The following is a 21189-nucleotide window of genomic DNA, read 5'->3' as shown; positions in this document are numbered from 1 at the left end:
GATCCTTAGTTTGCCCATTCTGTTTCCTCATTTAATTATACTTGCTTATTATAAAACCAATATAACCACATTATAAATATGCTATTGTAAAAGCAACTCATCCCACATTGCGAGAACATTTAAATCCAGACCTAAGGAAAGACAGTGCTCTTAATTTCAAAGTACCGCCACTGCCAGCTTTGCGGTTATCAGCATCCATTATTTCTTCTTATGCATACCCCTACAGAGTTTAGAGTTTTACAGATCTGTTTTCTCAATTAACATTTCTCTTTATTATTATTTAGTCTTGAAAACATTCTCTTTAGGGTTGCATGAAGTATCATGAAATGACTGTGCCATTGTTACTCAATCGTTACCCTCATCATTTCCTTTCAGATAGTTTTCTTCTCCTCTTTCAGGAACAGCCTGACTGTGCTGGATGTTCTCGAAGGGCGAACACACACCATCTCACTTCCCATCGACCTCAAGACAGTCTTCCTTGTAGCGGAGGACAAGTGGCTTCTGGTGGAGAGTAGAACACACCAGTGGGTGGATTTACGTAGCGTCTCATAGAGCATTTACCCAGCATCCTTACTGTTCTGTCTTCCAGTCTGTCTTTTCACACACAGTTTCTGAATTTGGCATCTCTATAGGTGAAAGAAGAAGGGGAGGGAAAAAATGAAAACCGATTAAATATCACTTCACGGAGTAATCATGAAAGTGTTTCAGAGAATGACATTGAAATGAACAGTAGAAACATAATGACTTTTATGTCTGATCCATATTTCTTTGGATTTTCTCTATTAGTACATTGAGAATCCACTGTATTCTTACCAAACCAGAGATGCTTCAAAATAGATTTTTGATTTATCCTCTCTTCAGAGGGTCATAGTCTCTGCCCTAGAGCTGTTGCCTTTTTGGAACTTCACAGAATTCACCCCTTAGAAGTTTCTTCTTCTTCATTCTATCTTGGTTGCTCTTACTTAGTTATGTTCGTGTTTGTGTTGCCTGCCACCATTGGACTATATACACTTCTTGAAGAAAGGGCCATTATATGCACTTGACATAAATAGGGTGCACAGTAAATTTTAAGTCCCCCTCCCTCACACATTACCTCTACTGGCTAAATACAGACTCTCTCTTCCCCTCGGGTCACAAGCAGAAGTAGCCTGCTGCAAAAGATTTCTGCCTATTTATACATCCCTATTTTAGAAATCTTAAAAATAAGTAGATCAAGGGGATTACAGTGGTTACAATGGTTAGGGCTTCTGTCCCTCAGCTGGTCAGAAATCAGAGACCAGGCTCCCACTTGACTGACTGACTGATGAAACAGTCATATCAATAGCGGGTCCCATGATACAGGGGTGGGGGTAGTTTCTCATTAGAATTGCTTTATTTGTTTATTTATTTATTTTATTATTATTATTATTATTATTATTATTATTATTATTTTTGCAACCCTTCCTCTTACAGGAAGTGTTAGATTTTGGCTCATATTTATTAGTGCATTGTTATTATGCGCTGCTCCTTATACACAGTATTGAGAAGTTATTTGTTAATTCATGAGGTAACTCAGAAACTACAAATTTTACTCTGCATATAAAAAAAGAAGCCTTGGGGGAAAGGGGTAGAATTCTGATTTTTCATAGTCTGGACTCACAATTATTAAAAAAGAAGAACTTTTTTCACTTAGATGTTTTGTATGTTTGCAGGAAATATCTTTTAACTAAGCCTGCACACATCGAATCTGAGGACAGCGGGGTTTGCCAGTTGTACGCATTGAAAGAGGAGCTGCCTAGCACAGGATTTGGAGTCATTCAAGGTAAATCCCATGTTCTTTGTGTTTATGACTGTATGGGTACGTGCTTACAGTCCCCTAGAATCCTTTTAGAGCAGTAACATCAACATATGTTAAGTTCATACTAAAAGGGAAAGCTTAGTAACTACTTTAGAAATAGTAAATGAGAATCTACTCTTTTTTTAAGTTCTGTCATTGATTTTTCTAACTGAGAAATCAGAATTTTTATATATATTCAGGTGCCAAGTCTAATAGTCTTTTAGGGTAGCATCTTTTCTTTTTTTACACAGACCATCAGATGTCTACTTAATTCATCACAGTTTTGGGGGGTGAATAGTACTTATGGAAAAAATCTAAAACATACCATTACCAGCACTGGTTGGGGCAGTTTCACATCATTTCTGCAGGGTGCTATTAGTGATAATATGCATTGCTAATAAATTTTTTTTAATGTTTATTTTATTTATTTTTTAATATATGAAATTTATTGTCAAATTGGTTTCCATACAACACCCAGTGCTCACCCCAAAAGATGCCCTCTTCAATACCATCACCTACCCTACCCTCCCTCCCACCCCCATCAACCGTCAGTTTGTTCTCAGTTTTTAAGAGTCTCTTAAGCGCTAATAAAATTTTGAATTCAGTAAATACTTGCATTCACTTAGAGAAGACGCCTTGACTGTAAAAACGGAGTTTTCTCAAACAAAAGGCCATGAATATAATTAAACTGTTTTCTCTTTTTTAACTTGTGCTTTTCTATTTGAGTTGGCAAGAATGAAATCTTGCAAAAATTAATTCCTGGAGCATTGTAGGGGCATATGGTATCTAATGTTTCTCTGCCACTGCAGAAACAGATTTCAGCATACCTCATAAAATTTCAAGTGATCAACTATCATCTGAAAATCTAAGTTCAGCAGTGGGACAAAAGATTGCCTCTCCTAACCGAATTCTCTCAGATGAGACTAGTTATGCTACGGTTGTTGTCGGTTTCCCAGATCTCATGGTAAGCACCAGTATTTTCAATTATTTAATAGATGTTTTTTTTCTACTTGGTTTAGCCTCTAATCTATAAGGCTAGTTGAGGAGTGATTAAAAATGTAATGATATTCTGGTAAACATTTTAGATCAAGACTATATTCCAAATCAGTCATTAAAAAATGCATTCTACATAAAGAGTTTCATTGCTTTTTTAAAATTACCATTTATAGGGTAATGCAATTATATTGGTTCGTAAGGGAAAGCCCGTATTCTCCGTACCTGGGAGTTTATGTGATACAGTTAACTGCTTAACCTACTGATGGTAATTTTATATCATATTGTCTTGTTGTGTGCTCGTGTAATCTGTCAAGAGGAACATTGGAAACTTAACAAAATAACATGTCTTCCGGAATTTTTTAAAGTTAAATTTGTTGGGGTCTCATTACTGTCAATTAAATTTTTTCAACACTCACGAACATCTATTCACCTTCCGCTGAGTTTTGCTCTGACTTATTGTGTCTTTGCAGCATCCAGATTATGGTGATAGTCTCAAGTTAAGTCTGCCTTAGATGGTCCCTCCTGCCATTACGTACTGTTATCTGTAAAGAAGGGACTATTTGTAATTGACTTCAGGTGAAGCTAGGTCCCATCTTCCTCTGATGGAAATGTGGGAAAATGAAATATAAAGGTGATTTAAGTCCATGTTGCCATCTAATAACCTTAGAGGTAGCTCCATGTGTTTTGATTAAACATTTAATTTTCATGATTTCCTTTGTAGCTCTTATTTTTAAATAGAATCATTTAAAGATAAAAACATGGGCTCTGCATGATGGTACACCAATCTCACATAAGCTCAACTTTTTAATGTAATTAATGAATGATGAGTACTTCAGGGTATAAGGCATTTGAAATCCAAAACCCAGTGGATAATATGTGGCTTAGGATTTTGCCATATGTCTTCCTAATTATCAAGGAGAAAGCATTTGCTATGGTATTATATAACTGAAAATGAAACATGTTGTTGGAATATAGTATCTACTGCAGCCTTGACTGAATGAGAGTTGTGTTTAGTATGCTTTCTTAATGAGTGCTGTCATCAATAGAGAAAATGCTAGAGCTATTTTTCTGAAGGTGGAATCCTTTAAAATACTGATCTTCCAATTGAAGAAACTAGTATAGAAATGTAACGTCACTATAAAGATTTAGAAAGTAAAAGTATTTTACACTGAGTGTAAGACACCATTTGTATTAACCTTATAGGAATCCTTTATAGCCTGTAGGACTAGTAACCTTGTTAAATTAAAAGCTCTATCCCCACTTCTCCCTCTCCTCTCTCTCTCTCTGCCCCTCCCCCCACTCAGGTCCTCTCTCTCCGTCTCTCGAAATAAATAAATAAACATTAAAAAAAGCTCTATCTCCCCCTACTTAATATGGCACACAACATACAGGAGGTGTTCAGTGAATATTTGTTAAATGAAAGACTAGGGTCAGTTAAGGAGCCTTTCAACATTTTATGGTAACAATCATACCTTTTAGGACCTAACACAAAAGTCAGGCATTGCACTATTCTAAAACCTTTCATGCATGATAATTAATTTTTAAAATAATTTTACAAGGTTTTATAGATGAAGAAACAAACAGAGAAGATATATCTCCTGGGCCACACAAATTATGAGTGAGGGAGCTGGGATTTGAGGGTCAAGTGTGACTGACCCTCAAATCTGTATCCTTTCTCTTGTATCACAGTGCCTTCCTGCTTTTATGTGAATTTCTTTTAATCCTTCATAAAGCTATCAATAAGGGGGTATGTCACCTCTCATTAACTTTTTATAGCATTATCAGAGGCACTTAAATTATTATAAGCTTATTATCACTTTCCTAACTTCATGCCACATAGTCACAAAAACCTATAGCAAATATCATCCTCAATAGTGAAACACTAAAAGCATTCCTTTTCATATCAAGAATAACACAAGGATACCCATTATTGCCACTTCTATTAAATATTGTACTGAGAATCTTAGACATAATCCATAACAAAATTTTTGATCAATTGAATTTCATCAAAATTTAAAGTTTTAGCTCTGTGAAAGACACTGTTAAGAGAATGAAAAGATAAGGCTGGGAAAAACTATTGGCAAATCACATTTCCAACAAAGGACTTGTATCTAGAACATATAAAGATTTCTTAAAACTCAAGAGCAAGTTGGAGCATCTGGTGGCTCAGTCGGTTAAGTGTCTGACTTCAGTTCAGGTCACAGTCAGTTCAGTTCATGAGTTCAAGCCCCACATTGGGCTCTGTGCTGACACTCAGAGCCTGCAGACTGCTTCAGATTCTATGTCTCCCTCTCTCTCTGCCCCTTTCCCACTCATTCTCTCTCTCTCTCTCTCTCTCTCTCTCTCTCTCTCTCTCTCTCTCAAAACAAAATAAAACACCTCTAGAGCAAGAAAACAAATATTCCAATATAGAAAACGGGCAAATAGTGACCCACTGTGAGGTATCAGAGGTCAGAGACTGAGCAGGTGAGGACATCCGTGATGGGGGAGGGTGTCGTCACTTGTGATGGGAATTCACTCCAGGCAGGATGCAGACGGTGCCCATGAAGAAGTAGAAGTAACATGGTGTATGCGCCCAAGTAAGGCAAGGAGGGCATCCTTTCATGAGCGTAGCCCAGTGTGGACTGTCAGGACCAAGGAGAGTAAGGAGGGCATTTGCCCAGGAGGGAAGGTTAGTAATGGGATGGGATATGAGTCACATACAGTAGAACCGAGCAAGAAAGTAAATATATTAAAGATAATGAAATCGGGGCGCCTGGGTGGCGCAGTCGGTTAAGCGTCCGACTTCAGCCAGGTCACGATCTTGTGGTCCGTGAGTTCGAGCCCCGCGTCGGGCTCTGGGCTGATGGCTCAGAGCCTGGAGCCTGTTTCCGATTCTGTGTCTCCCTCTCTCTCTGCCCCTCCCCCGTTCATGCTCTGTCTCTCTCTGTCCCAAAAATAAATAAACGTTGAAAAAAAAAAAAAAAAAAAGATAATGAAATCTAGTTTCTCATTAGAAGGGAGTTGCAGATAAAGAAAGGAAAAAAACTAAAATGAATCTCGTTGAATTGGAATTGGATTTATTTGTGTGAACTCACAGTTTTCAATATATTTAGATAGATATAGAAATAACTTTGGAGGTAAATGTGAAAAAAAAAGGGGGGGGCAAAAGACTTAAACAGAGACTTTACCTCAGAGGATACAGAGATTAAGTACATGAAAAGATGTTCACCATCATTAGTCATTTAGGAAATGCAAATTAAAGTCATGATGAAAGGGACACCTTAACTGACGCAGTCAGTTAAGCATCCGACTTTGACTCAGGTCATGATCTCATGGTTCATGAGTTGAAGCCCTGCATTGAGCTCTGTGCTGACAGCTCAGAGCCTGGAGCCTGCTTCAGATTCTGTGTCTTCCCCTCTCTCTGCCTCTCCCCCACTCACACTCTGTCTCTCTCTCCTTCAAAAATAAATAAACATTAATTTTTTATTGACAATAAATTATAATAAAAAAATTAAAAATAAAAAAAAATTTTTTAGATCATGATGAGATACTATATATGCCTTTGAAATGGCTAAAATAAAAAAAAATACTGACAGTAACAAGTGCTGACAAGGATACAGAGCAAATGTAACTTTCATACATTTTTATGGAAAAGCAAGGACAAGGAATAATCAAGACGTTGCTGAAGAAGAACCTACTAAATTTCAAGGTTTATTATAAAGCTTCAGTAACTAAGACAGTGTGTTATTGGCATGGGGGAAGAAAAATAAATAAGAGAGCAGAATGAAGTACCCAGCAACAGATGCATGCATATAGAGAACTATATTTTATGATAGCAATGTTAATCAGTGCCATTTAGTATCTGGTGGTATTTGGACAATTAGCTATCCATGTGAAAAAAGGACGAATATGAATCCCTGCCTCATGCCATTCACAAAAATAAATCCCTAATGGGTTAAGGATTTAAATGTGAAAGACAAACTTTAAAATGTTTAGAGAATACATAGGAGAATGTCTATGATCTTGGAGTAGGAAAGGATAAATACATATTTGGTAAAAATTTGAAGTCAAGCAAGAGGGAAAAAATAACACAAAATTCCAGAAGAGTTATAAACATCTAGGGCAGACAGGAGATATGAATGGGATACAGCATTCAGGGACCTCATAATGCTGGTAATGTCCTGTTCCTTATGCTAAAGAATGAATGAACCAGATATTTGTTTCATTTATTTCAAGGTAAAAAATATATATATATATATGTTTTATATTTCACATTTGCCTAAAAATTATAATTATTGGTGAAGCAACTATTGTCTACACCAGATTCAAAAAGGTCAAGAAATAATTTGGTTTCCTTATACTTGTGAAATACAAGTTTACCACTGGTATCTGCTTAAAGGGCTGCATTGTAGCAGGTGTGGTGAATATAGTTTATAGTACCATAGCCCCTTGAACAACAAGAGGGGATTTAGGGTGCTGACCCCCTTCACACAATCACAACTCCACAAATATAACATCTGACTCCCCAAAACATAACTACTAATAGCCTACAGTTGACTGGAGGCCTTACTGATAACATAAATGATCAACACATATTTTGTATGTTAAATACATTACATATGTGCAATAAAGTGAGTTAGAAAAAAGAAAATGTCATTAACAAAATCATAAGGAAGAGAAAATACACTTATTGCAATTAAAGAAAGAGAATCATAAGGAAGAGAAAATACACTTACTGTAATAAAAATCCACATGTAAGTGGACCTTCACAGTTCAAACCTGTGTTGTTCAAGGGTCAACTATGTTTTGGTACTTTAATCTTTTTTTTTTTTCTTTCAGTCACCCAGTGAAGTCTATTCTTGGAAAAGGCCATCATCTCTTCATAAACCAAATGTCACTGACACAACATTCTATGGAGGAAAGAAAACAAGTGAAAGTCCAAAGCAGAGCAATTGTGTGACTCTTTTAGATACTAATCAGATAGTCAGGATTTTGCCCCCAGGAGAAGTCCCTCTAAAAGATATCTACCCAAAAGGTAAGAAACTTACCAATTCCTAATTTGCCAAAGTCGTAAACCTAGTTTTCTTTTGGTAGGGATATTTAACTTATCATTGTCATTCTGTATTTATAAATGTGGATAAGTCTACCAGGATCTAGCAGCTTAAAAAGTCCGAGGGGTGGGCTCAGAAAGTTTTCAGTCAGTTTCTCGCAGTCTCTGATTGAAGCCACTGCTGTTAGAACTCTTTTTCCTTTGCTTTATAATCTGTACAATAACTTAACTTAGAAGATGTCTTCAAAGGGACTTTTAAAAATTCTTAGACTACTAGGCATAGAAAATGGGGCCCGACTTATGATGAAAGACCAGGGACTCATGCAGACTGATTCACTTAGTAGTTCTCTCAAAGTCGTCTTATATTTATTACCACAAGATATATGCCAGGTCCTGTGCCACTTTTCCTTATATACCTTTATTTAATCTTCAAATCCCCATTCTGTCATCAGTGTACTCTCTAGCTTATATGCAGTGAAGCTGACAAAGGAAGGCAAGATGGCGTGCCAAGGGCCACACCACCGGTGGCTGGTAGAGCCCAGATCTGCACTAAGGTCTTCCTGTCCCAAGTCTAGAGCTACTTTTGCTGGACCACACAGGCTTTCATCATAATGGATAATTATGAAAATGTTTGATCATTGAGCCGCAGATTATTATTTGCATCATAGTGGTAGTAATATGTTGTCGTAGTGGTAGTAATATGTTGTCCTGTGTTTACATTCATTATATCACCGTGAACTTAAGAACTATAATGCTACATGTATTATAATCTATTACTGGGTTTGGAAGTCCTGGTTATATGATAATATTTAGAATTCACTTCTTCCAAATAAATCACCATTTCCTCAAAATGTTTTTTATGGTGGAAGAGGCAGGTGAAGAAAGTGACAGTCTCAGTACAGTGCCATGGTAGGAATACTCACAAGGTGATCTATGAAAGGGGAAGCTTACAGTCCAGACTGGTGATGATGAGCTGACCCTTGAAAGGATAAATGGGATTGAATCAAATGAAGGAATTGTTTCAGGAACAGGGAATCCTATGTGAAAGGTACAGAGCCATGAAGGCATCCCAGGAAATACAAGAAATTCTATACCAGAATTTAGTGTTATCTCCAACTACCCAGAAACCTGGGAGTCAGCCTTGATACTTCTTCTTCATCTTCCTCTCTATCTAATCCAATCACAAATCATCATGTCCTTTTGATACAGCCTGACTACTGTATTTTGTATCTACCCACTTGACTAGAGTTCTATTACCAACATCCAAATCACTGCCATCTTGCACCAGAATATTGCAACAGCCTCTTGAGAGTTTCCTCTTCCAACTCTTTCCGCATCCTCCCCATTCTCCACACGTCAGACAGAGTGATATTTTTAAAGTATGCATTTGTTCTTATTAAGTTTCAGATTGTACAGAGTAACATTCACCCTTTTTTGTATATAGTTCTGTGAGTTTGACAAACACATACGGTTGTGTAACCATCACCATAACAACAGAGGACAGTTCCATCTTTCCAGAACCCCCCCCCCCCCCCGACCCCAGTGTTTCTTTGTGGTCAACCTGTCTACCTACTCCCTAACCTCTGACTGATCTGTTTCTGTCCTTATGGATTTGCCTTTTCCAGAACGTCATATAAATGGAATCATATAGTATATGGTCTTTCAAGTCTGGCTTCTTTCACCCAATATCATGTATTTGAGAATTGTTTATATTGTTTTGTGTACCGGTAGTTCATTTTATTGCCAAGTAGTAATCTGTTGAGTATATGTGCATGCTTTGTTCATGCTTTGTTGGTAGATAGTTGGATCATTTCCACTTTTTGACAATAATGAATAAGCCTACTCTGAACATTTATGCACAGATCTCTAAGTGAACATAAGTCTTTGCTTCACTTGGGTAAATACGTAGGAATGGCATTTTTACATTATATGATAGAACTGCCAACCTGTGTTCCAAAGTGGCAATCATTTCGCATTCCTACCAGCAATGAATGAGAGTTCTAGTTGTGCCTCCTCACCAGTTCTTGGTGTCATCAGCCTTTCCGGCAGGTGTGTAGCAATAGCTCATGATGATTTTAATTTGTATTTTCCCTAGTGCCTAATGATGTTGAGCATCTTGTCACATGTACCTTCTTTAGTGAAAGGTCTGACTGTTTGCCCTCAGGTTATTTGGTGTTTTTGTTTGTTTGTTTATTTGTTTTAGGAGTTTTGTGTGTTCCTTATATATTCTGGATACAAGTCCACTATCAGATATATTCTTTTCAAACATTTTCTGCCTTCTTGATGAAGGGAAAATCTTCCCTTCTAGAAATTTTATAGTTTTAGATGCTCCATTTTGAGATAATATTTTTTTAAATGGCACAAGGTGTGGATTGAGACTCATAGTTTTGTATGGAGATACTCACTGTTCCAGCATCATTTGCTGGAAAACCTGTCCTTCTCCATTGAATTGCAGCATTCGGACCTCTGCTGAAAATCAACTGACCACTTATGTCTGGGTCTGTTTCTGTATTTGGTATTGTGTTCCATTGATCTCTGTATCTATCCCTTCACTAACAGCACATTCTTGGTTATTTCCTAGCTTTGTAGTTTATAATGAGTGTCAAAATCAAGTAGTATAGATCCTCTGTTGGTAGGGATCAGTGGATAGAAAATTACTAAGAGGAAATCAGGGATAAGGAAACCTATGAGCTAAGTCGACCTAACAGGATTCTTGCTGAAGTCAGGCCAGGATGATCAGACCTTACCTGGGGGGAGTAGAGGATGAGGAACCTGATCACATATTGAGGCGGGGGAGAGGATTCTTGCTAAACTTACTTATTAGCAGGACTCTCGCTGAAAGTGGACAAGACAGAGATGGACACAGAAGCCCAAAAGTCGGGGTCTGTTTGGGAAGAGGATCCAGAAGAGCCTGACTAGAGTTTGGTCAAAGGAGATAATCTTTGTCACCATCCATGTCAATAGCACTTTCATTTACTTTCACTGCTGCACATATTACAGTTTATTCATCTGGTCTTTGTTGATGCACAGTTAGGTTCTTTCCAATTTTTGCTGTTACAGATAGTGGGCAATGAATATTCTTATATCCCTCTCCTTGTATATATGCTGAGAGTCTGTCTATCTATCTATCTATCTATCTATCTATCTATCTATCTATCTAAAAGTAGAATTATCAAATTGTTTCCCAGCATTGTTCCAGCAACATAAAAGGGTTCCTGGTGCCCCAACCTTATCCACTCTTGTAGGCATCTGACCCCATTATTGTGGTTTCAGTTTATCTTTCCCTAATTTCTAGTAACTTGAAGAATCTTTTTACATGTTGCAATTTACTCTTCTGAGAATTGCTTGTTTATATCTTTTACCATTTTTCTCTTAGATGCCAGGAGTTTTATTTCCCCTCACTTGTTTAAGTAGAATTCCTTAAATATTCCAAATGTATATAAAGTGCTTAGCATAGTGTCTAACACACAGGAGGAATTTTATAAATGTGGGCTGTTAAAAAAAAAAACACAAAAACTAGGAGAAGGACAAAAGGAGATACCAGGATGATAGTTGTGCACAGATCTAGGGATCAACTCATTCAGATGAGAACATATGAAAAAAGAATAAATATGTGACTAACAAGCATTATTGTAAGGGATAAAAAGTAATGAAATTTTGTGAAATTTTAAGGAGCATATATCAAAACTATGAGATAATTATCATCCACAAGTTAGGAGAGGAGTAACTGATGTTAAAGTGTTCTAGTGCCTTACATTGTTCAGGAAGAAGGCAATGATATTAAGTTGATGTGTTGGTAAGTTAGGAATTGAGTATATAACTTCCAAAGTAGTAGTGAAAAGATTATAGCGTCAAAAATACTTTTGCTAGTTAAGAAGCAATCTTTGAGCTGATGCTGGTATAAAAAAAATAGGTAATTTTTTTTAAGTAAATAGAATCCAACCATCTATCTGATTAGCCAGGAACTAGTGCATATCAGCCTTTTATTAAAGGAATCAATAGAAACTGTAAAGGCTACTCTCTTGGTGGCTTTTACAAAGATGGTATAGCTTTTGTTTAATGCAAACGAGGAGAGATTTACTGCTTTCTTCCAATCATTTTTCATCTAGGGAAATGTTAGCTGTTTTTGTTTTTTTGTGTTTTTTTTTTTTATCACAGTTCTCAGCTCTTTAAGCACAAAATAATGACTCTGGATTGAAATTGATGCCCTGTGTTTTGAACTTTGAGTAAATTCAAAGATTTGGCATTGGCACGATTGCAGGGCACACATCACTCTTAATCTGTAAACACAGAAGTGCGTTAAACCTGGCAGTTAACAAATGTCCATCAAATTACATTGCTAGAAGGAGTGAATTTTTTAATATAATTTCATCTTCCCTCTGAATGTGTTCGTGGTTGTTTTGTCTGACAGCTTTTATACCTCCTCCTAACCTTGGCACTGTGCACGTGAGCTGTCCCCACTGTTTGCGGGAACTATGCAGGAAGCACTGCAGCCGTGACTTCCCTTTAATCATTAGTGAACTCATCCTCGCGCGTAGCTTACACCTATCTTGGAAATCCACCTGGATTATAAATGTAATGGAAATTTACTGAGCCTCCGTCCTCTCTACAGTGTTGAAACATTTAAAACGGATTGACAAGGATTTGGCTAAGTTTGCAGGGAAGTCTGGCCACGATTTTCACTTCCTTAATTCAATCATGTATTCTAAGCTGATTTGTTTTCAAATCAGTAAACATCAACTCTGATCATTTTTCAAGCACTTACCATTACCACCACTACCACTACCGTTAATACTGCTTTGATGTGCTTTATAACCATGAATTGCCTTTTCTGATACATGAAAATATTTTTTAGCACCAGGAGTAAAATTCTTGCTTTCTCCTTCTTGAAATAGACACAGTCATTATTGCATTTTCTCACCCTCTTTATGCCATGGAATTAATTTGCACAGTGAAAGAAAAAAACGATGTAGGGAAAAAAAAATATTTTAAAATAAGTTGACTTACTTTGTTTTCACAGGCCATCTAAAAGCATTGATGGCCATAGCTCAGCTTCATTCTGCTATGTATGAAAAAAGTTCCCATGAGTGACAAGCCAAAAATATAAGTCTGTTAGCTAGACAGCTCTAGGCATCCCAACCTCTTCAGTAACTGGTCATTTTTGGCAAAGAACCTGGGTCCATAAATAATTCAACCTACTTCAGCTGGGTCTTAGCCGCAGGAACTGTCAAAAATGATAGATGGTGCAAAACTTTATCCGAGACTGACCTTCTATCCTAGGCAGCATTTCCAGTGCAGGCCTGTGTGACAGATGATAAGCATGTTTGTTTTCTGTAAATGGCCATCAGGGGACAGCCAATTGAGCTGGGTGGTCAGATTACCATAGTAACTCTCTTGTCTTACCCTCTGTTATCCCTGGACATTACCTCCATTTCCTCCTAAACCTCTGACCCCTGGCACTCCTTCTTGCCTTGCTCTGCAGCTCATACCTGGCCTCAGGCCCATGAGTCTCACCCTGGAGTCTTTTCCAAGTCCCGAAAGGCCCTCGGTGGGTTGGATTCGGTCTGGTTTGGTTAAAAGGAACTTTCCTCATTGTGCTGTGGGCTCCTTGAATAAGGGAGGAATCAACCTCCTTCTTCTCTATCCTCAGTGCTTTGTATAGTATCTGGTGCAAAGTGAGCTTAACCATGTTTGTTGAATAAATAAGAGATATTTTGAGTTTTGAATTTTTCAGATGGTCTAACTCAGAAATCTTCAGCTAAAAACATGAAATAAAAATGCGAAGTTTTTAATTTTTTTGTAAACTACATTGGATAAATCCAGTGTGAACATCCTGGATATCTCATTCTAATCTGGAATTGTAATAAGATATAGACAACCAAAAAAATCTTTAAGAGTAAGGGTTCTGTAGAGGCGCCTGGGTGGCTCAGTCAGTTAAGCGTCCACCTTCAGCTCAGGTCATGATCTCCTGATTCATGAGTTTGAGCCCTGCGTCAGGCTCTGTACTGTCAGTTCAGAGCCTGGAGCCAACTTCAGATCCTGTGTCTCCCTCTCTCTCTCTCTCTCCGCCCCTCCTCAACTCGTGCTCTGTCCCTTTCTCTCTCTCAAAAATAAACATTAAAAAAAAAATTTTTTTTTAAAGTATGGGTTCTGTGTAAGGGAGATTTTTTTAAGAGACACTGATAGCCAATATTTTGTAAAACAATTTTAAAAGTTGTTGCCCTAGGGTCAGCCTAGGTAGGAGCTGTGTAGAGTGGTGGACAGAGCAGAGACTTCAAAGCTGGAACGGCCTGGTTTGAAAGCCGCCTACATCACCCTCCAGCTATGTCGCCACAAGCAAGTCACATTATTACCATAATTCTGTAAGCCTCAGCTTCCTCATCTCTCGAGCAGGAATCATAAGTCTTTGTTGTCAGTATTAAAAATACTACCTGTAAAGACTAAGCAGAGTCTGGGGCACCTGGGTGGCTCAGTCAGTGAAGCGCCGACTTTGGCTCAGGTCATAATCTCACAGTTGGTGAGTCTGAGCCCTGCTTCGGACTCTGTGCTGACAGCTCAGAGCCTGGAGCCTGGAGCCGGCTTCAGATTTTGTGTCTCCCTCTCTCTCTGCTCCTTCCCCACTCCCACACACTGTCTCTCTCTCTCTCTCTCTCTCTCTCTCTCTCTCTCAAGTATCAATGAACATTAAAAAAAAAAAAAGGACTAAGCAGAGTTTCTGACACAGCAGTGGCAGCTAGGGATGATGGGTGGTGTAACTCAAGGCTTTGGAAAAGAAATCAGCAGGCCCCTGGAATCCTCCTGGAAACACCTCCAGAACTGGAGATGGGAGCTCTGGCCCCTCTATGTCATTCCCCTCTTCTTCCCCCACCATTTCATAGTTTCTGTGATCCAGAGCCCTCACCCCACTGGCCCATGCTCACCTCACCCTCTCCCGTCTTGCGTGGCCCTCATTACTACAGGTACCGTGTGTCGAGCAACTGCTAATTAAGTGCTTTGCAATTACCCAATTCATCTGATCCCCCAAATAATGTTTATGATGCTCAGATGCTGTTGTTACCCCCATTTCACAAATGACAAAAGCAGTGAGATCATTAACTTGACCAGCCAAAAACGCAATTAGGACATATCAGAGCCAAGATTTTATACCAGGTCAGTCTGATTACAAAGTGGGTACTGATTCCACTACGTTATACTGTCATTGTGACTTCCCAGGAAGGAAAAACAGAATTCACGTGATGAAATAATTTCATATAAACTCTAAGTGCTGAAACTTCTCATCTTGGGAAGCTAGCAAAGACAATGAAAAGAACTTGGGTAATTTTCTGACAGCAAAGAATCATAGCCTAATATGCATGTATTTGACAATCTTTGTGTTTCCTTGACAAAAACATAACCTAGAGACTAGACTTGGCCCAGGACCTTGTCAGGTGGGTCTCAGAGTTTTGCCTGAGTGTACTGGTAACTTCATTCCACTTTTAGCAACATTCATGCTTTCTTTTGGTCTTATTTTGCTATCCTGCTGTAATTTAATACTCTGCTCAATGTCGTGACTTGTTTGTAGATGTTACCCCTCCACAAACAGCTGGTTATATGGAAATCACTGACCTTCGATCAAAGAAACTCCGATACATCCCTATTCCCAGGTAATCCACTTTCACCTTTGTCCTCCGTTTGTATGTCAGATAGAAAGTGAGCCAAGTCTTCCCAAGTGCTCTGAATAAATGTGTGATTTTGCTTCCTTAAATAGCAAGCTCTTTTTTCCCCCCAGTTGCACTTGGCTTATGTCTTGCTGCTGTTCTGCATGGTTTACTGCTATTTTTATTTTCATTTGGGAAAAATGTCATATAGGTATAAGTCTAACAAACTTCAAGGCTTCATTTCTCTTTTTTGATCTGTCCTAATGATAAGTTTTTCTGTAATTGAAATAGCATTTTCAGTATTGCAGAAATCTTCGGGCTTCTTAAATGTGTTTAAGTTTTTATTTAATTCCAGTTAGTTAACATACAGTGTAATATTAGTTTCGGGTATAGAATATACTGATTCAACAATTCCACATATTCACCCGGTGCTCATCACAAATGCACTCCTTAATCCTCATCACCTATTTAACCCATCCCCCACCTACCCCCCACCTCTGGTAACCCATCAATTTCTTCTCTACAGTTAAGAGTCTGTTTCTTGGTTCATCGCTCTCTGTCTTATTTTTTTCCCTTTGCTTGCTTGTTTTGTTTCTTAAATTGCACATGTGAGTGAAATCATATGGTATTTGTCTTTCTCTGACTGTCTTATTTTGCTTAGCATAATACTCTCTAGCTCCATCCACCGTATCTATTAACTTTACATATTAGTTTTTGGAGGCAAATGTGTTCAAAATGTCAAAGGAATTTAAATAGCATTTGTTTAATATTGTTTTTAAATGTGCTACTGTGCATCTGCGGTTGTGAAGGCTATGTAGTAGCTAAAGGCTTCCAGAGATTTAGAATGAAACTCATGATCATTCACTGCTCTTATTATTGTCCAATGACGGAAGCAAAGTATTCAAACCAGTTGGATGGAGGATACAGAAGGGAAACAACGTGTTTGGTGTCTACACTTGAGGAGCACAGGTGTCCTCTCCAGTAGCCCATCCCTTTCTGGATGCATCCATGCCTGATCTCTCTCTCTCAGCCTAACTGAGCCCCTGCTCTGGTCCACCTGGCCTAGATTCTTCCTTACATTGCCCCCCCTGGGGCCAACTCCCCCTTCTTCTAATTTTTTACTCTGCTTTGGCCTAGATTGACATCACATCCCCTACTAACATATACTTCCTGACAGGCAACTGAGACCTCACAACACAGGGGTGAAAGCCTCAGCTGAGATGCCAAGCAGAGGACCCTGGAGAGCCATCCAACAGGAGAGAAAGGCCAGCCACACCAAGGCTGTCAGTCATCCACGGCACCCGCAGGCCACCTTTGCACCCATTCCTCTAACCCCTAGAAGTAAATAGCTCAGCATGACAGTACACAGTAACTCAGAAGCACAGCTTTATTTCTTATGACCCTTAATCAAGGTCAATAAATATGAAGAATAAAAACATTACTCAAAAAAATAGGTTTACTCGTTCCAACATATAGAAGTATGGCTTCTTAGAGCATCTCACCTTGTCAATTTCATGGAAAATGGCTTTTGGTCATTTGGGGAAATTCCTTACTCCATATGAATTATATGCTTATTAAAATATACTATTAGTTCAAGCAACAGAAGCAAAGAACAACTTTTTGTTTTTTACATTTCTAAAGCATTAATAATCTTTTCCAATATTTCTCTTAATTTCTCCCTCATTGGCCCTAGGCTTTATTTTGTTGTTTTTCCGTTTTAACTTTCTATGTGGACCATGTTCTACCCGCCATAGGAACAACATCTGGAAGAGCAGCTGTGTATATAGCCAGTGCCAACTGGTCACTGTAATGCATTCATTTAGAGCTGTACTGTTCACCGGAAATATAATGCAATGTCATTTTATGTTCCTTCCTTAGCCATATTCAAAGAGGAAAAAGAAATTGGTGGAATTAACTTTAACTAAACATTTTATTAACCCAATGTATTTAAAATGTCATCATTTTGACACATATTCAGTATAAAAGTTTTAATGAGATATTTTACATTCCTTTTTTCTTCTAAGTCTTTGAAATCAGTATTTATTTTACACTTTGGGAACATCTCAGTTTGGACTTGCCATATTTCAAGTGCCACGTGATTTAGAGTCTGTTCATTATCAGTATATCCTGAATTTCTCTTGAGATTAGCTATTGCCATTTTTGGCATATATGCAGTCCAAGAGAACAACCCATCTGGATTTCAGTTTTCCTGCTAGTTGCTTAAATTTAGCATTCTGCTAGATAGCTGGAATTTTCCATCTGATGGCTAACTTCAGATAACAGAAAATACAGTGACATTGCATGTAACTACAGAACCAAAATGAGTACATCACTTTTGCCCCCAGTAAAATTTGAGTATTTTTCCCCAAATTTTTGTATTATTTCCATCTGTAAAATGATACTGCCTAGCTCTCATGTGTGGGTGTATGTAAATCTGGGCTTCCCTCTACTATGATTCTATGTGTTCCTTAAAGACCTTGCTATTATGTATAAAAGGGAATATGCATTTAAAACAAGGTGAAGAAGGGGCACCTGGGTGGCTCCGTCAGTTGGGCATCTGACTCTGGATTTCGGCTCAGGTCATGATCTCACAGTTCATGAGTTTGAGCCCTGCGTCAGTCTCCACAAACAGCACAGAGTCTGCTTGGGATTCTCTCTCTCCCTCTCTCTGCCCCTCCCCTGCTCATGCTCTCTCTCTCTCAAAATAAATAAATAAAACTTAAAAATAAAAAACAAGGTGAAGAAGAGATTCTAGAGCAAATTGCAGTAAATGTGATTTTTTCACCCTTTTTTTGGCATATTTTGACATATTTCAAGTTTCATACTATGAAGAGTTAAACATTTAGCCAGTAGATACAGTACTCAACAGTCATACATCTTGAGTGCTCTTGGAAGAATTACAAACATTATTGTTTCACGTAGATAAATTTCATTATTCTTGAATAGCCCTTTACTTCACCATGTGTACCTATTAATTTTTTTCCTAAGGCAAATATTTCTGGCAGAGCAACGTGAGATAAATCCTGTATTATGTCAAATGTTGCCTTGAGTCCTTCTATTATTGTAAAGTAGCTCTGAAACACTGAAGCAGTAGTTACCATCTTCTTCATATAAACATATTTTAAAGCTTCTGTGTCCCAGAGTAGCTGGCTGTGTCACCTGTGTTTAGTATCTACTAAGGCAGACTGGAAAAAAAAAAAAAAAGGTCAGGTAGTCTTGGTTTATTCTTCAGGAGGTTACAAGATTTGACCCAACAATAGTGGTTTTGTGGTTTCCCGAATCTACATTGATAGTTTATTATGTTTTTATTATCTGATGAGACTACGCCTTTAGACCATTTATTTTACATAGAAAATATCAGATGTATTTAGAGAGCCAACGCTGGTAATTCAAATTTCTAATCTGTTTCTTTTGTATAGTGAAGGCTATACCTAGAAAAAGGAAGTGTGCAGTTGACTCATAGAAGCAAAACTGCATTCCTAGAAATGAATATGTAGCAAAAAAATATGTATATGTATGAAATATATATAATATGACAAATATATAAATTCCTTGTTATAAATTTTTGTAACTTCCTAAGTCAGAAAATGCAAAATATTAAATATAAATGCAGGTAAAGCCCATAGAAAAGATATCAGCTTTAGCACTTAGACTGAAACTTAGACCCCTGAGGAGTGAGTCTAACATTGCAGGTGCATGAGATATGAGTTGGTTTAGAGTTCTTTTCTTTCTGACAGTGAACGCCAATACAATCGGGGATCCACAAATACAGAAAAGTAAGTAACCAATAGATACCTGTGTATTTCTTTTCTTACAGATGGATCTCTTGGTATCTTTTAATAGGTTTACTATTAGAATTCTTTATAGCAAGTTTAATGAACCACAATTAGGTAAACTAGCTTCGTTATTACCAACTGATTGACTACTGTAATTTTCTTTTCAGATCAGAATCTCTCTCACCATATACCACATGGCTGTCTACTATTTCGGACACAGATGCATTGCTAGCTGAGTGGGGCAAAGGTGCTGTTATTACTGTCGATATGGGAGGTCACATCAGGCTTTGGGAAACTGGACTTGAACGTCTGCAGCGATCACTCATTGAATGGAGAAACATGATTGGACAAGACAGTGACAGACATATGCAGGTACCACTCTAACCCACTTTCCCTCTTAAAGGTGCATATTTATGTATAAGGTTAGTTCCAAATGGAAGTAAACCTCTGGCCTCAAAACTTAAATATAGTTACTTAAATACCTAATTTCTCATAATAGAAAAAGACGTGTCTTTTTCTAGATAGTGGGAAAGTTAAAAGGTGCCCTTTTTGCAGTCAGTGCTTAAATATACAAGTTCCTCACATCACAACATGAGAATACAAGACAGTTGCTTCTGTTTGACCCCAAGCATTAATCAGCTTCTAGCATCACCTTTGCATTTGTTCTTTTACTACCATCATCTTGGGCATCTCTGCATGCTACCAAGGAGGCAGAAATACTGATATAAAACGCAGCACATTACCATAAGGTCAAAACCTTTAGACTAGAGAAGATACGTATATTATGCATCCAGCAAAGATGTGTTTTTACCAACTTCCTTATCTCCAGATAATGCAAACTTAGCAGTAGATAGACCCAGCCCTGCCCTGAAAAGAAATATGGAAATAGGTCACCAAAGTGAGAGGAAACTCCAGAAATGACTCAGTCACCACCTACTCTAGTTGGTCTGGAACCAGTGAGGAAAGCTGTGTACCCATAAATACTAAAGCATATAATAAAAGGATTTATTTGTAATTGATTGATTTTAATCTTCAGAAGAAAACTTCTCTGTTTATGCTTCATTCTTATCCAGCAAGATAGTAAAGAAAGGCGGGTTCCTGCCAGCTGTGTTGCTCTGCAGAGAGCCAATTCACAAGATAAATTTCTACAAACTACTCCATTGATACTTGATTAATAATTACTATTTTGTGTGGTTATTTTTCTGATTTCCCTTAAAGGAGAATAATTGTGAATGAATAATACATATTTCTCTTAGATTCTTTTTTTTTTTCTTTTTTAATTTTTTTTTTTCAACGTTTTTATTTATTTTTGGGACAGAGAGAGACAGAGCATGAACAGGGGAGGGGCAGAGAGAGAGGGAGACACAGAATCAGAAACAGGCTCCAGGCTCCGAGCCATCAGCCCAGAGCCTGACGCGGGGCTCGAACTCACGGACCGCAAGATCGTGACCTGGCTGAAGCCGGACGCTTAACCGACTGCGCCACCCAGGCGCCCCTCTCTTAGATTCTTAAAACCTTATAGGAACATTCTGAAAATTCGACACCAATGTAGGCAAGCAACTTCAACTTCTTTTGAAAGGGTATGAATATATTAATTTAATTAAGCTAAAACAAATGTATTGCTCTAACATAAACATGCCATTAAGTGCAATGAATCTATCATAGCAACAGACTGAATGTTGGTCACTATCCATAACAATAATTAGAAAATTAATTAACTATGGTTCTGATTCTCTTATTATCCTGAACATTAGTTTCTTCTCCCTTTGAATTAAGCTCCTCTTTTCATTACAGAGATTGGTAAATACTATTGTATTTGAATTTCTTGTATTTTATTTCAATTCCTCATGTGTCATAGAGATGAAAGGTCATATTTTTCCTATGGTCAAGAGTGTGGCCTAAATTAAGTGTCTTCCACAACAGAACTTTAAA

The 21189-nt window shown here is 37.9% G+C and overlaps 1 protein-coding gene across 2 annotated transcripts in view; it reads left to right on the top strand.

Moving 5' to 3' along the window:
• The window catches only part of VWA8 (von Willebrand factor A domain containing 8), a 364304-nt gene that overhangs the window by 248295 nt on the left and 94820 nt on the right, over positions 1 to 21189 (top strand). For both annotated transcript variants that reach the window (XM_086711392.1, XM_086711387.1), the window contains 6 exons: positions 399 to 524; positions 1692 to 1801; positions 2626 to 2780; positions 7634 to 7829; positions 15406 to 15487; positions 19425 to 19629. In XM_086711392.1, the coding sequence (XP_086567518.1) occupies positions 399 to 524; positions 1692 to 1801; positions 2626 to 2780; positions 7634 to 7829; positions 15406 to 15487; positions 19425 to 19629 (874 nt within the window). The remainder of the gene's footprint in view (positions 1 to 398; positions 525 to 1691; positions 1802 to 2625; positions 2781 to 7633; positions 7830 to 15405; positions 15488 to 19424; positions 19630 to 21189) is intronic.

The sequence above is a fragment of the Puma concolor genome, chromosome A1 (genome assembly GCF_028749965.1).
Source record: "Puma concolor isolate L17-30 chromosome A1, mPumCon1.1.hap2, whole genome shotgun sequence".
Classification (NCBI taxonomy): Eukaryota; Metazoa; Chordata; class Mammalia; order Carnivora; family Felidae; genus Puma; species Puma concolor.
Note: the sequence above shows the minus strand (reverse complement) of the source record. Positions and strands in the feature narration are given on the sequence as shown.